Here is a 19,428-nt window from a genome sequence, read left to right as displayed (position 1 = left end):
AAACTATTCAAAAACGTGCTTTGATAAATGTATAAAATAAATTTTGATTTCTCTAATTCTCTAGCTAATTGGAAATTCTTATATAATTGTAAACCTTAATTTATATATATGAAACAATACTAACTTCGTTTTCGTAATTAAATTTTCAAACAAAATTGATAAACCTAACATATTCTCATTGATGCGTAGGAGTTTCTACTCTACCCGTTGTTATCACTATTATTTTTTTTATCAATAATTTAATTATTTCACAACATTTTTTTCTAAATTTTAATTTGTTGCAATAATATTTGTATTGTGATCCCAAATTTCCCTATATTTCCAAATAAAGTTATCTAATTTTGATAAATTTTCATTACAATTTAGATATTATTTTGTAAAATTAAAAAATGAGATATACTTTCGATACACAATCTATTTATAAACAAAATTTCATTAATTAAATTATCGAATCAAACAAATACAATTAATTTGTATTGATCATCAAAAAAAAACCAATGGAATTTGAACGAAACGAAATGAAACCGATTAGATTTGTTTTCTCAATAAATATGACACACAACTCAGGAAATATAGTGAATTTTCGAATAAACAATACGATTTTGACTAATGAAAAATATGAATTGAAAATCCAAGAAATTATAGTTTTAAATTAGAAAGTAAGTTCAAGTTAAATTCAAGAGACAATAATTCTGTTGAATAATAAATGATGTAATTGCACACAATGTTGGAATGTCCACTACGATTATTGTCCGTACGTAAAAGTTAAATAATTTGATCTCAATGATAAGAAAACATGATGTAAATTTTAGTCACATAAAGCTTCATTGCAACCAATCAAAGCCTAGTCTCAATATGAAATGAAGTTGTTGAATAAATCTGTATTTCTTGATCAAATTATGTAAATTCTTAGTTTTTAAGAGATTATAAGGATTGAATAGAATTACCATATTATCAAAGTTGACGCGACCCCTCATGGTGTTGACGACGGAATCGGGCTGTTCGAAGATTTCCTTCTGCATGAAATGGCTGTAGTTGCCCTTCATGATCTGCTGCAGTTCCATTTTCAGCGTGGTGATTTCCCTGGAGTGAGGATCGTCCAAAGAACGACGCAGCCTGTGAATGCTGAGCGCTCCGTCCTTAACTGCAGCCACATCATCGTCCTGCAGAAACGATAATTAGTATTAGATATTATGTGGAAAAGGAAATTGTAATAATTTCGTACCTCAAAGTAGATGACCCTGTTGGTATGTTCGATGACGGCTGAAGCATCTGAAGCGAAGAAGTACTCGACCTCCTTGTCCTCCAACGGCTGGAATTCAGAGGTGGACTCGGAGCGAGGAAGCACCGGAATCTTCTCGTGGCAGTGCGGCCTATGTTCTAGACAGAGCAAAAAAGAAAAACAAACTAAGCACATCGAAGTATACACTCGTTGAAAGAATAAAAAAAAAAAGGAGCGATCAAGAGAGAACCTGCAGATCCAAGCATCACCAAAAAAAAAACCACCATTAGCAGAATGCGTTATTCGTTTCACTTAATTAGGACAAATTAATGAATAAATCGATGATTAATTAACAGAACTGCTTTGCGAACCTCCACCTGTAAAAAGCGATAAACGAAAATCCTTAAATTCGTACTTACCAAGTAAAGAGAAAAGAGTTTATTTGATTTTTTTTTCGAAGGAAAGATTGCGTTTAGGGAATTATTCGTTATTTTTGTTGTTGGATGAACGAAACAAAGCGGTTTTAAGCCCCTGAACCAGAATAACCATAATAGTAATAAATAAATAAATAAAACGTGAAGAAACATAGATCATGATGAATCTGATTCGTTTCGGTATACCTGAATGAGCGTTGTCTGATTCTGGGATTTTTGGCACGACAACAGCGGGAGATAGAGACAAAACAGAACAAAAACACTAAATTAATACAAAACAATAACAAACAAAATAAATCAAAAATTAGCAAAAAAAATATTAAAATAAAGCTCAAATAAAAGTAACATTTGTAATTGATCATATGTGTTGGTGTAGTGACGGAACACAAAAAGCGAACAAATTAATTAATAACTGACTCGTTTATAGAAAAGAGTTAAATAAATAATTAAAAAGAAAAAAAGAGCAAGAAACATATAATAAAGAGTTATTTTTAATGTATATACCTGCAGACTTTCTAGGGGTGTCATCTGTTGAGATAGAGGATAATACATCCATGCAAAGAGATGGGAAGGAACACGGGAGGTACAGAAGATTAAAATACAAAAATAAAAAAAATAAAATAAATAATTAGAAAAAAAAAACTAAAAAAAAAACACAAAACAAAAAAAAAATTAAAACACGTCCAGTGCTTTCCTTTTGTTAGTTTCGATTCTTCGTTGGATGTGAGTGATGAGAGATGGGGATGAGAGACTCTTGGTTAGTAAGAAAACACATATAGAAGAACGTTCATGTTTTAGTAACACTAAAGAGGTGGTTTCTCTTTCCGGAAAATCGGAAAAGATTGTTTAAAAAATTAAAAAAAACTGCAGACAAAGATGTACGTGTGTGTGTTTTGGATGGCGTTCGCATGAGCTTTACGTTTCGTCTTCGATTTGTATTTACCTTTTCCGTAGAGGATGGGCACGTAGTCGGTGGCGAGACGAGTTTTGGTCTTGATTCCGACGAGGAGAGGAGATCCTCTGCGGGTGGCGACGCATTCGCCTGGGAAATGCTTCGATTTGAAGCACAGGGCGAAAGCTCCTTCCTACAAACAAACAGAAAAAACAAGCTATAATTCTTGCATCGTGATTGTGTGTGTGTGTATGGTTTTCGTACCAATTGCTGGACGACTTGCTCGACCAGTTCCCTGAACGAGTAGGTCGGATGTTCCTTGTAGAACATCAGGATCAGCTTGGCGATGACCTCGGTGTCGGTGTCGCTCTCGAAGTAGTATCCCTTCTTCTGGAGGAAGACCTTGACTTCCCTGTAGTTGGTCACGATGCCGTTGTGGACGATCACGAAGGAGTGATTGTCGTCGGAGCGGTGAGGATGCGAGTTGACCTCGTTGGGCACACCGTGGGTCGCCCAACGGGTATGAGCGATCCCGCAATGGGTCTCGATCTTCTCCTCCATCTGCAGATCTGCGCTCTCTACAATCCAGAAACAACATCTTCACAAACATATCCAATTATACATAGATATAAAGATTGCAATCACAAAGATCCTAATGACAAAAGGTAGTTCATTCCATCGAGATAGAAACAGCTTTCGTTTCCTCATCTTCCTCAACGAAAAAGTTACATTACAAAACTCTTGTAAAAATTAGAAAATTTGTATACCTAGTTCCAATGTTATACTAAATCATTTGATCATTTCATATAAGATTACTGAGAAATTTTCAAATTCGAATTGTTGATTGTTGAAGTTGTTTTGTCGAGAAAAGAAAATTCCACTTACGGTTCTCGATTTTCGTCTGCAGCATTTGAACTTTGCCGGTGTTCTTGATCAAGGCCACGTCTTTGTTGTCTGGGCCATCGATGGCGACACCTGAGAAGGATAATTTTATTGCTTTAACTTTCGCACAAAGAATAATAATGAAAAATGAGAAATTTATACGACTGCGAGGAGATATGATGAACATAATCATGATGATGCATTGATTTTATTTTTTACCTGCGGAGTCATATCCACGGTATTCCAACCGCTTCAGTCCGTTGACCAGAAGCTCGAGGATCTCTTTCCTGCTCTTGGGAGTCAGATAGTTAATGTAACCGAAAATTCCTGCAAAAAAACAACAACATTATTTATTAATATATTTGTCTCCGCTTTTAACAAACACAAAAAAAAACGTAATGAGCACAATCTTGGATATGGGCAAGGAATCAAGGTCGAAAAATATACATACTTTAGTCTTAATCTTCGACTGCGCTCGTATTTCTTTTATAAAGATACATATTAATAAACACTTTATGTTTCAGTCACAATTAAACTGACATTTATGTTTAGATATTACCATGGCAACAAAAGCAATCTTAAATGACAGATGAAATAGGTTACTTGATTTCTATTTGTTAAAAATTACTTTGAATTGTAATTATTTCATAAATTTAAAAAAAAAAATCAAATATTTATAATACGAAAGACAAAGAATGTTAATTTTAAATTGTAGAAAAGTTGCTTACTTCAAAATTACTTATATAATAATTGTATTGAAAATATTGAGGATAAACAAAAGAAAAAAATCGTAGATCTTATGATTAATTTCATTGATTGTTTACAATTGATTTAGTGAATATTTTCGTATTCATAATAACATTAATAAATGAGAAAAAAAATACTTGTTTATGGACAAAATTTGATTAGTTAGAGAATATAAAAAAAATGAACTATTCAAAAAGTTACAAAATTCAAAAGATTGGATTATTTGAGGAAACAATTGAAGGAAGTATTGGGAATAAACAAAATGAAAATCCATAGATCTCACGATTAATTCAATTCAATAAGTATTTATTTAATGATTGTTTTTAATTGATTTAGTGAATAAGTACATATTATTTAAAAAAAAACATTAATAAATGAGAAAAATACTTGTTTATGGACAAAATTTGATTAGTTAGAGAACATAAAATGAACTATTCAAAAAGTTACGAAATTCAAAAGATTGGATTAGCGAGGAAACAATTGAAGGAAGTATTGGGAATAAACAAAATGAAAATCCATAGATCTCACGATTAATTAATTTCAATAATGATTGTTTTTAATTGATTTAGTGAATATGTACAAATTAAAAAAAAAACGTTATTAAATGAAAACAATACTTGTTTATGGACAAAATTTGATTAGTTAGAGACTTGATAAATTGTAACTGTTCGAAAATTTACAAAGTTCAGAACATTGGATTGCTAACGGAAACAATCGATGAGGATAAACAATTGAAATACATAGATCCAATGATTAATCAATAAGTATTTAGTTAATTATTGTTTTTAATTGATTTAGTAAATAATACTTGTTTCTAAAATTTGATTACAAAATTTTAAATAATTTAAGTTGCAAAGTTCAAAAGATTCTATTACTGAGTAAATAATTAATGAATGGAATCGGGGATAAACTAAAACGAAATCTCATAGATCTAATGATTATTGCAAAAAAATCCAAAATTTGCGAATATTGAGGAAACAATTGAATGAATAATTAGAGACAAACAAATTCATAGATCTCATGATTTCAGTGTGTATTTAGATAATTGATTTAGTGAAAAATTTTCTGATTCACATTGTTAAATGAATGTATTAGATGTTATACAATTTAGTGATTAGTTTCGTATGTTTGAATGAAACAAAAAAAGATATTAGTAAAATAAAAGATTAAATAAAGAATTTAACTATTAGAAAAAAAACAAAAGTTGCGATCATTGAGGAAACAATTGAATGCCAAACAAGTTGAAAACTCATAGATCTCATGATTTCAGTGTGTATTTAGATAATTGATTTAGTGAAAAGTTTCTGATTCACGTTGTTATTTGAATATATTAGATGTTATGCAATTTAGTGAATAGTTTCGTATGTTTGAATGTAACAAAAAAACATATTAGTAAAACAAAAGATGAAATAAACAATTTACATATTCGAAAACGCCCAGAAGTTGCGATCATTGAAGAAACAATTGAATGGCAAACGAATTGAAAACTCATAGATCTCATGATTTCAGTGTGTATTTAGGTAATTGATTTAGTGAAAAGTTAATATATTAGATGTTATGCAATTTAGTGAATATTTTCGTATGTTTAAATAAAACAAAAAACATATTAGTAAAACAAAAGATTAAATAAAGAATTTAACTATTAGAAAAACCCCAAAAGTTGCGATTATTGAAGAAACAATTGAATGCCAAACGAATTGAAAACTCATAGATCTCATGATTTCAGTGTGTATTTAGATAATTGATTTAGTGAAAAGTTAAAAGTTAATATATTAGATGTTATGCAATTTTGTGAATAGTTTCGTATGTTTAAATGAAACAAAAAACTTATTAGTAAAACAAAAGATTAAATAAAGAATTTAACTATTCAAAAAACCCCAAAAGTTGCCATCATTGAAGAAACAATTGAATACCAAACAAATTGAAAACTCATAGATCTCATGATTTCAATGTGTATTTAGATAATTGATTTAGTGAATATTTTCGTATGTTTAAATGAAACAAAAAAACATATTAGTAAAACAAAGATTAAATAAAGAATTTAACTATTAGAAAAAAAAACAAAAGTTGCGATCATTGAGGAAACAATTGAATGCCAAACAAGTTGAAAACTCATAGATCTCATGATTTCAGTGTGTATTTAGATAATTGATTTAGTGAAAAGTTCAAAGTTAATATATTAGATGTTATGCAATTTAGTGAATAGTTTCGTATGTTTAAATGAAACAAAAAAAACATATTAGTAAAACAAAAGATTAAATAAAGAATTTAATTGTTCGAAAAAGTCCAAAAGTTGCGATCATTGAGGAAACAATTGAATGCCAAACAAAATGAAAACTCATAGATATCATGATTTCAGTGTGTATTTAGATAATTGATTTAGTGAAAACTTTTGTACTAAGGTTATTAAATGAATGAATCAGAAGATGTTTTATAGATTAGTGAGAATTTTGAAATGCAAAAAATGTATTAATAGATCGTAATAATAATATTTTTTTTTTGAGGGATTAAACGTTATCTGGAATTAGCAACGAAATTGTTTGATCACAATTGTTTGGATACCGTTATTATTAGCGATAGCGAATCAAGGATTTTGCAACGGGACAAAATTTAAACAAAAACAAAAAAAACAATCGAGCGTTGTATGCAAAGTGCGAACGGCACATGCATAGAAAGAGGCAAAGCCGCGCCGTCGATTGGGCAACATTAACGGAGATCATTGCGCAACGCTCGCTTGATATTTGCAAAGACTTTCATTTTCGATCCGAAGAGAAGAAACGCCGACTCCTCTTACGTAACGGCGCTTACTTATTAAATGAGTCTTTCACACACGAATCGCGAAAGAAAGAGAGAGTGAGAGATAGAAAAAATTCGCTCATCGATCAACATTAATTCAAGGATGACTCTATTTAGTTTTTTTAGCGAAAACTAAACGAGAAAAAGTATACTACTTTCGAGACGACGTTGGCTGCTCCTTTCGCATTTTTTTTGTTTCGCTTTAATTGCGCAACCCAAAGCTCTTCGGAATGCCAAGGTTAAAACTTCGCTACGTGCAGAATGGAAAGTGAGTTGAGTTGGGCTCGGTTACATTTCCAAGGGAAGGAATGTGTATTATGTAGTTTTTTTTTATATAATTTACTTAGTTGATTGATTTTTTTTTCTGTCTCATAAGAATATTTGTCGATAAAAGTTTCTCGAGTGTTTCGACAAAAAACTAAGGACTCTAGGTTTCTGTCCAAGATTACAGATGTGACGTGCTTTCAGTAGTAGCAGGAAAAACGTGTCCTTGTCGATCAATTAGTGTGAATTCGAAAACTTATCTTAGAAATAAATTTGATTGATTCGATGTAAATAAACAACGAAATTTTCTATATTTCTTAATACTACTCAATGTGCAATTGAAAATATAATATAATATCACTTTAAATAACCGATTTAGTGAAGTAAATGTATTACACTAATTGTAAATTCTTATATTTGAAGATTTTAAACGAAAATTTTCAGTAAAAAATGATTAATATTAATCTTCAAAGAAAAATTAAACAAGAAATTTAAGAAGAAAACTGAATAGAAATTGTCAGAATACAAAAATTTAAACGATTTTCTAAATTAATTTCTTAAAATTTGAATACTTTTACTGTGATTCTTGAATGAATTATCAAAAAAAAAAACAAATTGATGAGATCAAAAATCAATCGATCTTTGCAATTTCTAAGTGAATGCATGATTCATTCATAGATAATTAAATACAACGTAGCTTTAGTGCTAATTACTATTAATTTTGTAACAGATTAAAGCAACAAAAATAATGTTGTTTTTTTTCTATCTAATAAATGTGTGTAAATATTGTGCAAATTAATAGGTAATCCAAACATTAGCAGCATTTCGATAAAACTTAATCCATCCATTTCCTATTTACCAGCTTAATCCCTCGATGAATGCAATCGAATCGAGAGCAAACTAGAAAAAATAACTGCGTTATTTTCGCGCGATTTCCAGGAAGGTTTTCTCTCACTCTGGACTGATAACAAAAACTGTATTGATGATGGCTTATCGATGATGGCAGATTACGATCGTCGATCAAAGCAAAAGTCAATGGGGTGTGCAATATAATTAACAGCTTTCTTATTATTATTACTTTATATTTTTTTTATATAATAATTGTATATTATCAATTAATTTATATACTACACACATGTTCAGAGAAAGGTTTCTTTGTAGAATTGTGGAATAGGAAATGAAAGAATACATTAACATTTTCAATTAATCGCTGACATTTGAATACGTTCATAAATTAGTCTTTGTTTGTTCAGTTGCATAAGTTTTATTTTTTTTTGTTATTGAGAATAAATCATTTCCAACTGTTTACTTGTAAGTAATTCATTTGTAACAAAAGTTGTCTATTTCAGGAAATATCAGATATTTATGATTAATTCAACTTAATATCGAATATTTCGTCAATTATTAATAATTATTTGTTTGTGCGCATTTAAAGTTGCATAACTAAACTTAGATTTTATCATGAAATGATTCAATTGTTTTCATCAAGATTTCTTTAAATATTCACTCAATCATCAGTTTTATGAGTAATATTAAACTTATAATTTAACTTTCTGATTCATTCACAAATTTTCTAACATTTTTTTTTCACTTTTTCACCAATTTTGAAAGTCACAATTAGTTTTATGTTATGGGTAAGCAATTAGTAAATAGAAAACCTTAAGTATTTGCTAATTGCTAAACAAAATAAGAACTTTAACAATTTCAAAAATGTTAAATTCAGTTTATTCAAATTGTGTATGGAAATAATTTAACTGTAAAATGTAATAAATACATCAAATATACGCAATTCGTATTCAAAACGACGATTTTCACGAGAACCGCATCATTTCTTCGTCTTCGTCTCGGTCATTCACTCGTTTCTTCGCGTGAACTCGAAACGTACGTACGTGTCCGTCGTTGGACAATCTGTGCCACGAATTACAATATAAATCCATACACATCATAAAACTCAAACAGTTACGAAGAAATTTCTTTCAAAAAAACACACAATTAAACAATGATTTTAACTAGAGAAAATAAGAATGAAAGTAAAAATCAGAAGCAATTTCACTCAAAATAAAAAAAAGTTTCCAGTTTCCAATCTTTAGACAATTAGACGAAAAATTTGAATTTAAAACATTGAAAGTAATAAAAAGCAAGAAATAAACCCTCAAAATTTACACAAAATTCTACAACTCAAAAAAAAAGTTTCGAATTTTTGTAATTTTTACATAATTAGACAAAATTTTTAATTAAAATAAAATGTAAATAACGAAAAGCAGAATTTAAATCAAAATAAATACTCTATTTACACACATATTAATGCCATAAGCAAATTCTCTAAAAAAAAAAAAGTTTTCCAATTTGAACATAATTAGACAGGAATTTTAATTACAACAAAAAATGAAAGTCCCAAGAATTCAAACATATTTTTAAACAATCGAAATGCATTCATACCCTAATAGTGTTTTAATGAACTCAAAAAATGCGTACATCTAAACTATTCGAAGGCGATTTTTTTATTGACGATTTTTCGAATCGAGTGAAAGCTTTAACCTTCGTGAATCTCATACATAATAAACATTCTATATTTTTTTCTTCTTCTATTATTATGATTCGATCGTCGTTTCGTAATCCAGTTTTAGAAATGCATTTCAAAGAAGACTCACATACAATGGTGTTAGTTGGCATTTAGACTTTTTTTTTCGTTACAACTTTCGAAAACTCACGATTTTCTCTACAACAATAATTTGAAACTTAAAGGTTTAGTTTCGTTAGAAAAAAAAACATGAAACGACGATATAATTTTACTATCAGTATTTACTTTTGTGTATTGATAGTGATTCTACCAATTAGTAAACTGTTTCGTGGAATTTAGTTTATGATGCATGCAAAATTCTCGCAAAATGTTTACTAATGATTGATTTAAATGATTACACAAATCCTTATAATTTCATCATTTTCTGAGAAAACTCAATTTTGATTTTGAATTATTTTTGTCTCATTAGTTAATTAAATAAACAGAAAGGAAAAATTTCGTTCTCGTTCATAGTCCGACTTTCTATGTAATATTTCTTCATGTCATTATAACTTAATACTTAATAGTTTTAAGTATACATAATTAAGCTGCAATTTATGTTGATTGTTTATTAATTAATCGATTAAGTCTACTAAACACTAAAAACTAAACGTATTAGATATTAGTATACAATTATAATATATAAAATAAGTTGGAAAAGTGCGGAAATTCATTGCAAATATTTCCATTACAGAATGACGCTCAAAACAATGAGCATATTTGTAATTGCTTTTAGAGTTTACGTGTTTATGCAAAAACAGAACGATAAAAGAAAACTGAAATACTTTAAACGTTTGTAAATGAAGCAAAATTACGTGGATATTTTCTTATTTAAAGCAAAGTTATTATTGTAAAAATTTATTTAATATTGCAAGAAAACCAATGTTAATTCAGGTTAATTATTAAATCAAAGAAGAAATTTCAATAAAGTTGATGTGGAAATAAATTGTATTGAATCACTAAAAGAATCAATATAAATTGGGGGAAGTAAATAATAATGCATTTTTTGAAACTTATACTAGAATTTCGTTGAGTGAAAAGTCTAAATTATTGAATGACAATGAAGGAATATTAACAGCTGTTTCATAACATTTAGATCAAGGAAGCTTAAAGTGACAAATGATGGAATTTCACATGACAATGAAACATAGCAAAATATTTGTGTGAACGGTTGATCCATATGGATTGATTTTAACTAGAGAAAGTAAGAATGAAAGTAAAGAGTTTCCAATTTTTTTTTGTAATCTTTAGACAATTAGACAAAATTTTGAATTTAAAACATTGAAAGTAATAAAAAGCAAGAAATGAACCCTCAATTATATCAATTTACATACATTCTACAACTCAAAAAAGTTTCGAATTTTTCTAATTTTTACAGAATTTAACCCAAAATTAATACTCAAAATTTATCAATTTACACACATATTAATGCCATAAGTAAATTCTCTCAAAAAAAAGTTTTCCAATTTTGTCCTTTGAATTTGATGAAGAAAATGATGGAATTTCACATGACAATGAAACCTAGCAAAATATTTGTGTGAACGGTTGATAACGTACGTAAACGTAACGTATTTGTTTACATAATACAACTTGCGTTATCTTCCGCTAACAAAAAAAAAAAAAGTATCACATGTATTTAAGAACATTGGAATAGGTGTATTAAATGGGATTAATTGTATTGATCGATAATAACGCTATCTGCTAATCCCGTCGTGTTTAATCCGGATCGATTTTCAAGGAAATAATACTTGCATGCGCGAAACGTGTCGTCATTACGTTTAGTTAAGAAACTCAACGTAATCGGACGCGATCATTGGCCTGGTTTCTTTGCCACACTTTTCGCTTATTTATTCAATCAATTAGTTATTTATGTAATCAAAAAACAAAAATTAGTAAAGATTATCAAGAATTCGAAAGAGAGAGATTGATGTGAAATTTGGGTGTGAGAGAAGGGTAGGAAGAGAAAAACAAGAAGGCAATATCTGTGTATGGTGAAATATCAGGAAATAATGTCGCACCGGCACGTGACTGCACGGTGTCAACGCGTTCAAGAACAGGTAAAACTACTTTTACTCACAATCCTACTCGTGCCCAACCTTTGTCGCCTTGTCTATGGTTTTATTACATACCTTATGGTCTTAGTAAAGGCGGAATGGGACAGAAGAAGGTGAAAGAGAAAAAACAACTACCATTACCTGCATACTTTTTTTTTGTTGTATACATATCTGATCTTGCGACTACAATGAAAGCGAAACCGTTCTCAAGGACTTTACTTTTTAATTTTCTTCTTTTAGTCTCGAAAGACTCCTCTTCAAAATCTTGCAAATTTTCTACCAGAACAAATACAAATTTAAATTTATAAATTTCTAGTAATTTTCATCAATTTTTTCTAAAAACTTAACCAATTTTTACTTACAAATTTATTTATAATACTTTTACTTTCTATTATGTTAAAAAGCAATAATTCTTACAGAAAAGTGCAAAATTATTGATATTAAATTATTTAAATATTGACCTTCGTTTAAACGTATAAATTTCAATAATTAATGTGTAAATGAATAAATTTTATCAGACAACTTTCATTAGTTGTTATATCTCAATCCATCAATAAACGAAAAGTTAAATAAGTTATTCAACAAATCATAAAAAAATATATATATATAGACATTATTGCCTAACGACGAAAAAAGAAACACATAAAAATTATGTAATCTAGAAAATAGGAAAGAAACAAAAAAAATCTTGACTAAAAATATTCAAATGTTTTTTTAAGATTAGTTAGAGACGTGATTTTTTTTCTAAAATCCAAGCGATCGTTAAATAAAAACAAAAGATTTTATGGTAAAATAAAAACAAAGAAATAATCATTACTCAAAACTGTTCATGTTTTGTTTTGAAACATTTGATAATTCAACTATTGATTAGTAATGAATTTCGTTTGAAATTTTACTGATTGTTTTATGTTTGAATAATGATTGTGAAAGTAATTGCACGTTAATTATTTTCTAATTGTAATTTTGAATGATGGAAATTTTACAAAACTGGTTTGATTTTTTCGTTTGTGTCAATTATATGTCAATTTATGTTCAATCACTTATTTGAAAGAAACGAAACAAAGCAATAATATCAAAGCAAACTGTTTAATTTCGTTCGTCAATTTATATTTGAACAAACAAAAAACCAAACTGCTTGATTCTCATTAAAAAAAATTTGTTGCGTTACGCAATTCGCATTTTTATAAAACTTTTGGTCGCGATTTCACAAATCCGATCAAAAGTGGTGTCTCTTTTCGGCCGCAGGAAGAAAAACTCAATACGAAAAAGTTACGCAATTCCGAATCGCCGGAGAGTGTACAAAAATTGGAAAGAAATAACGTTTTGTAATCGAAAGACGTTTCGAAATGATTTATTACAAAAAAAACCTGTCTTACATAATGAAATTTGAAAACTCTCCCAAATAAACGAATTACTAATGTCAATTGAAATTCTGTAATTATGATATAATATATCAAATCATAATTGTCTCCATCCAAGTAGAAATTGTTGCTTAACTATGGAGATTTTGTAACAAAGAAAATAATTTCTCTGTGACCCAAATTCCAATTAACATATGCTCTGATAATCGGAATTATTGATCACGTCTCCATTTCTATTGCGCGTAAATTTTTTTGTTTCTTTTCGTTTTTCACGCACACTCATATATTTATATGTAAGAAAGAGAACAAAACGCCGGCTGCAATTCACTACGGCTTTCACGTCGTAGAAAGTTAGTTTTACTCACGTAAAACGACGCCTGCAAATGGAATTCAGCGGTATCAATTTTCTGTATTTGCAAAACCGAAATTTTCAGATAGAAATTAGCCCAAATAAAAATTAGTAAATTGTTTCTTTTTATCAATTTACAGTCAACTAAATTGTACACAACTTAATTTTGTTGATGATAAAGTATAAGAACATGACAACCTGATTGGCAAAAACCGAAAGATATATAAAATTTAGGTCACAAATTAGCTTAAATTCATAAAAATTAGTACATTATTTTTTAAACAAACATTTTTTTGATCACATTGACAAATCAATTCATCAATTTCGTATTTACGAAACATTTCACAGTAAGTTTAATTTTGAAGCTTTCATTCGGATATTCAAACTTCGTCCTGCCGATTATTCGTAACAGTAATATCGCAGATCATAGTAGCCTCATTTGTTAAATTGAAACAAACGACGAACGAAGTGCGAATGCAAATCGATGCGATTCATTAACGTTTCAGTTCCGTTATGAACGCGAACAAAAACAATAAAAAAAAATATAGAAAAATGATGTAATTGCGCATTTTAATTGCAATAGAAATGTTTTTATTGCAAAAATGTTTGCTTTTACATCCAATTTTAGATATAAATTCTATTGTTAATAATGCAAATAATTAAATAAAATCATATGGAAAAAGTTAAATAAGTTTATACGTAAATTTAAAACAATTCAAAAAAAAATTGTTAGATTTTGTTGAAAGTATAAACAAAAGTTAATGAAGTAAACACATTAACAATTTATTTTTCTCTCACTTTCCTAATTACCCAAAAACATAACTTTCAAATCGGACGAAACTTTCAAAAATTTTATAAATATTTGAATATAATCGCGTTGCTCATGAAGCAGAAATAATAAATTAATTAGTTAGTTAATTAAAAAAATCAAAGTGATTTGTTTGCAATATTTTATCGACTTGTCAGATTTGACAAGTGTTTAAAATAGTTTCGCATCATATCATAGATTTAATAGAGATGCAGTAGGTCTTGTTTTCGTGTTATTATTGTTTTTTTTGTTGTTGTTGTTGTTATGTTTGTAGAGGGTGGAAGGAGGTTGTCAACGTCAAAACTGACAGGTCTTGTGCTACCGGTTATGAACGGAGGTTAGTTTCTAGGCGTACGTGTAGGTATCTTCCAGATATGCACACTTACCGCACATGTTTAAGCCTCTGCGTTTCACTTAACAACTGCGGAAAAAGAAACTCGGTAAACAAATGTATGTACAAAAAAAAAATAATTTGTACGAAGAATAAGAAGATCGAGGGGAATATATACACACGATCGCGATTCACGTTACGTGGAACACAAACTCTCGAACACTGAACGAAACGAGCTTATGACAACACTTATATATAGGTGGCGACCTCCATTCCGATGCTGCAACCCAACGACCAATGACCAACCGAAATTCGTGGATGTTGGAAGGAGATGGTGAGGAAGGAGAAAGAGACCGACGATTCCTCCAATCCGATCCAATCGAATCCATCGATCTCCGATCGATTCACTTCCGAAAATACGAAATCCACGAAACGCAAAAAAAAACATAACATTATAGAACAAAGCGTAATTCGGGTGAAAAAAATGTAACATGTACACTATCTAATCTTCAGATACATATTTTTTTTTCGTCTCGATTATCGATAATCTTGGATTGGAGAGAAAAGTTCTCCTTGCATTTATGTAATGAGTTGTTGTTTTTTTTTTTTTTTAGATTGTTGGCCTTTATGTAACTTAATAGATTTTCTAATGATACAAAAAAAATATATACATGATTAACATAAGCGTTATATAATTTTTTTTTAGGTTGAAGGCGCGGGCGACCGATTTTTTAAATTGGTTTTAATGTCCGGTCTAAGTTTTTCAATCGCCATATGGCACACAGTTAAACTTTGATTCATCAGATGGTCCATTTTTGGGTGACAGATGTCATCGATGTTCGGCTTCCTGGCCATAGATGGACGATGAAACTTTGGTTGCCTGACAGTCGTAATTTTGAATTTGAAAGTTGCATTTCTGTAATGCGATATTTTGACATAAAGGTCACTAACTTACCAATTTAAATGCAAATATTATAAGTTTACAAAATCACGTAGTGGAAACATGTAGCAACAAAAGAAAACAAATTATTCCTAAATTTCATACTTTATAAAACAATTGACATTCTTTGAAGAAGTATATAAATGTGTTTAAAGTATAGTTTATTAGTTAATAATCAATAACAAATTAAAAGTATTTATATTATTGTTTAAATTTAATTTAGAAACGTAAACTTTTTATTGTCTTTTCTAATTTATGTAACAAACTTTATACTTTCTATACATCACATATGAAGGTTTCATTTAATAATAATAATAAAAATCTTTAGTTAATAAATGTGAAAAGAACAAAAAAATATTCAAATTTTTAGTTGCGAAATTCGAATGGAAGCACGAAAAGAAAACAAGCGAAGCTAGAAAAAAAATAAATTACATTGTTTTTCGATCTATACGTTACATAATTATTGCAAAAGTTCATTTCCGAAATGAATTTTATTTCTTTTTAATTTTTGGTGTTTTTTTTTTGGGGAATGCAAGGAACAAGTTTGAGGATTGTAAAAAAAAATAATTAAGATACATATATAATCAAGTTTGCCATCATTTCAAGGTAACCAAGGTGCAACGAAGAAGAAGAAGTTTTCTTCGTTTTAATAAAATTAAATATATGCACGAAAATAACTGTTCAATTTTATTTTTTATTTTAGGTTATTGGAATAAAGTTCGAAATTTACGTCTGCTATAAAATTTATTGTTGTTTATAGGTATATCAAAAAAAAATGGTATAAAATTGTTGTGTGTTTTTTTTTAACATCAACAGAAGTTTTACATAACACAACAATTTGCTTGATAGCAACCTCGTGGCGTTCCTAGTAACAAGGATGACGTCTTGATTATAATTAGTTGGATAGCAACCTCATGGCGTCCTTAGTAACAACTATCGAACTAATAGCGTCCATAGTTACCGTAGGACGATTAAAGTTTATAGCAAATTCAAGCGTTTGGAATAAATATAATTAAAAAAATATGTCATAATTAAGTAAAATAATATCACGGGTAATTTAGTAATAAATAAATAAATATAAACAAAAAAAATACACATGCACAATACATTATTAACAAACAAACAAACAAAAAAAATGAATACTGAACAACAATGCGACAAAACCGTTACTTTCCTTGGTTTATTCACAAACTCTGATTTTGTCTCTTTTGTTGCAATTGGTGGATGGATCCAGTGGCGGTTTAACGATTAAGGCCCCACCGAAACGTTTTTGCATGATGCGAATATATTCGTCATAAGCAAAGAGACCATGACGAATATATACGTCATAACCACTTAGGGAGTTAATATTGTGAGTGGACGGATTCTCTACTTGGGCGTATTCGACGGCTTCTGGCAAGAGCACCTGGTGTGATTCACTTTCGTCACGGTCTCTATTCTACTGGTACTCGTTTGGAAATGGCACGAACCATCCTTGTCCGCATTGTTGCGAGGAATGATCTTGAAGGCCAACGTCACCTCTTCAGTTTCCAACGGTAGACATTGCATGTTCTGTGGGCAACTCCCGCAAGCGAAGTCGCACACGTGAAGCACCGCCGAAGCAGGAACGACGATCTGAAACAACAAATATAACATCCTCATTACAGACCTGTCCAAATTCAAAACTTAAATCTAAATCTTAACACGACATTTGTAAACCGAAATTTTGGTCACCCATCGAAATAGTATCCGCTGAAAAACTTGCTTAACTACAAGGTAAGTTAATGTAGATGGTGACTACAGTGTACATTTGAAAATATAACAAATTACTGCTTTGAACGCAACACAATTGCTTTGAAACTGCTACCTTGGTTGCATATGTTGGTCTTCCATAAGACGACTTTGGTAATTACTTAACGAGTCACATAATCTTACATAAATCTTACATAAACGGTTTTTATATAAAAAAAAANTTCATACTTTTTTTTATATAAAAAAAAAACTATTTAACAGCTCAAATCAAGTTAACCAAAATATGTTTTCATGGCATTCTTTAAAATTTTACTTATTATTCTTTTGTTGTTTATGAAAACAAATTAACTAAAGAATCTAAATATTTTGTTTAATGTTTATAATGTTTTTTTTTTAAGGCAATTTTGGTCACCCATCAAAATAGTATCCGCTGAAAAACTTGCTTAACTACAAGGTAAGTTAATGTAGATGGTGACAACAGTGTACATTTGAAAATATAACAAATTACTGCTTTGAACGCAACACAATTGCTTTGAAACTGCTACCTTGGTTGCATATGTTAGTCTTCCATAAGACGACTTTGGTAATTACTTAACGAGTCACATAATCTTACATAAATTTACTATAAAAATTCTATTGTAACTTTAAGTCTAAATTTTCGTTATCAGTTAACGTTAGAATTGTAATTTCTGAATGTATAAATAGAAGATGCATGTTTACTGTATAATTTAATACAAATAATCTTCACACTACGCGCAGGTGATCACCGACAGACAAATTCTATTTACATTACAATTATAAACAAACGCAGAATTGATTCGATTTCTTTTTTCTAGCATGACCTAACGTTCACCTTTTCGTACTAATTTTAAACATTCTTACCTAATTTTTAACAAATTTTAACGTAATTCATTAATTTTTTTTTTAGCTCTGACGTTAACCGTAAGTCACCTACGTTCTCTGATAAACAAATAGATGTCTGCGTTTATAAAAAAACAAATATTTCATTAAATTAAAAAAGGTGAAATTTTAAAAATCATCGAAGGTCTTCTCGTTATTTACTTTCAGTCTAGTCGCTCCAAATGCAGCCAGCAGTCATTGGCATTGGCCTAGTCGCGCGTTTTTCTCAAATAATTTGCGCAAATGCACGTTTGCGATTTAATTGAAATGCAGGCGCCAGTCGTCGCTACAATCCAGTATTGTTTTTTTTCTCATTCCATTACGTGAACGTTGTTATTCGCAGCTGATAAAAGGTAAACAAGACACGTTTTATAATTATCCTTATCTTTGAAAAAAACAAAAAAAAAACCTAATTAACACCTCAAATCAAGTTAACCAAAGTTTGTTTCCATGGCATTCTTTAAAATTTTTAATATTATTTTTTTCTTGTTTATAAAACAAATTCATTAAAGAATCCGAATATTTTGATTAATGTTCATACTTTTTTTTATAAAAAAAAAACTATTTAACACCTCAAATCAAGTTAACCAAAGTTTGTTTCCATGGTAAACAAATTCATTAAAGAATCCGAATATTTTGTTTAATGTTCAAACTTTTTTTTTATAAAAAAAAAACTATTTAACAGCTCAAATCAAGTTAACCAAAATGTGTTTTCATGGCATTCTTTAAAATTTTAAATATTATTATTCTTTTCTTGTTTATAAAACAAATTCATTAAAGAATTCGAATATTTTGTTTAATGTTCATACTTTTTTTTATAAAAAAAAAACTATTTAACAGCTTAAATCAAGTTAACCAAAAGTTTGTTTCCATGGCATTCTTTAAAATTTTAAATATTATCATTTTGTTCTTGTTTATAAAACAAATTCATTAAAGAAACCGAATATTTTGTTTAATGTTCATACTTTTTTTTATATAAAAAAAAACTATTTAACAGCTCAAATCAAGTTAACCAAAATTTGTTTTCATGGCATTCTTTAAAATTTTAAATATTATTATTGTTTCTTGTTTATAAAACAAATTCATTAATGAATCCGAATATTTTGTTTAATGTTCATACTTTTTTTATAAAAAAAAAAAAACTATTTAACAGCTCA

The 19,428-nt window shown here is 29.1% G+C and overlaps 1 protein-coding gene across 4 annotated transcripts; it reads right to left on the bottom strand.

Annotated features, from left to right (window-relative positions):
• Positions 1-947: 947 nt before the first annotated feature.
• LOC108560779 (glutamine--fructose-6-phosphate aminotransferase [isomerizing] 2-like) lies at positions 948-14,950 on the bottom strand (the record flags this gene model as incomplete). Of its 4 annotated transcripts, XM_017918456.1 has the most annotated exon segments (9): positions 948-1,163; positions 1,226-1,380; positions 1,843-1,863; positions 2,161-2,184; positions 2,600-2,741; positions 2,813-3,126; positions 3,434-3,523; positions 3,650-3,757; positions 14,756-14,950. In XM_017918456.1, coding segments are annotated over 9 exon segments (1,077 nt in total), but the record flags the coding sequence as incomplete, so codon positions are not given.
• Between the last annotated feature and the right edge of the window lie 4,478 nt (positions 14,951-19,428).

This window comes from Nicrophorus vespilloides, unplaced genomic scaffold (assembly GCF_001412225.1).
Source record: "Nicrophorus vespilloides isolate i.1.1-1 unplaced genomic scaffold, Nicve_v1.0, whole genome shotgun sequence".
NCBI classification, from domain to species: domain Eukaryota; kingdom Metazoa; phylum Arthropoda; class Insecta; order Coleoptera; family Silphidae; genus Nicrophorus; species Nicrophorus vespilloides.
The sequence above is the reverse complement of the archived record's forward strand: the minus strand, read 5'-3'. Positions and strand labels throughout refer to the sequence as shown.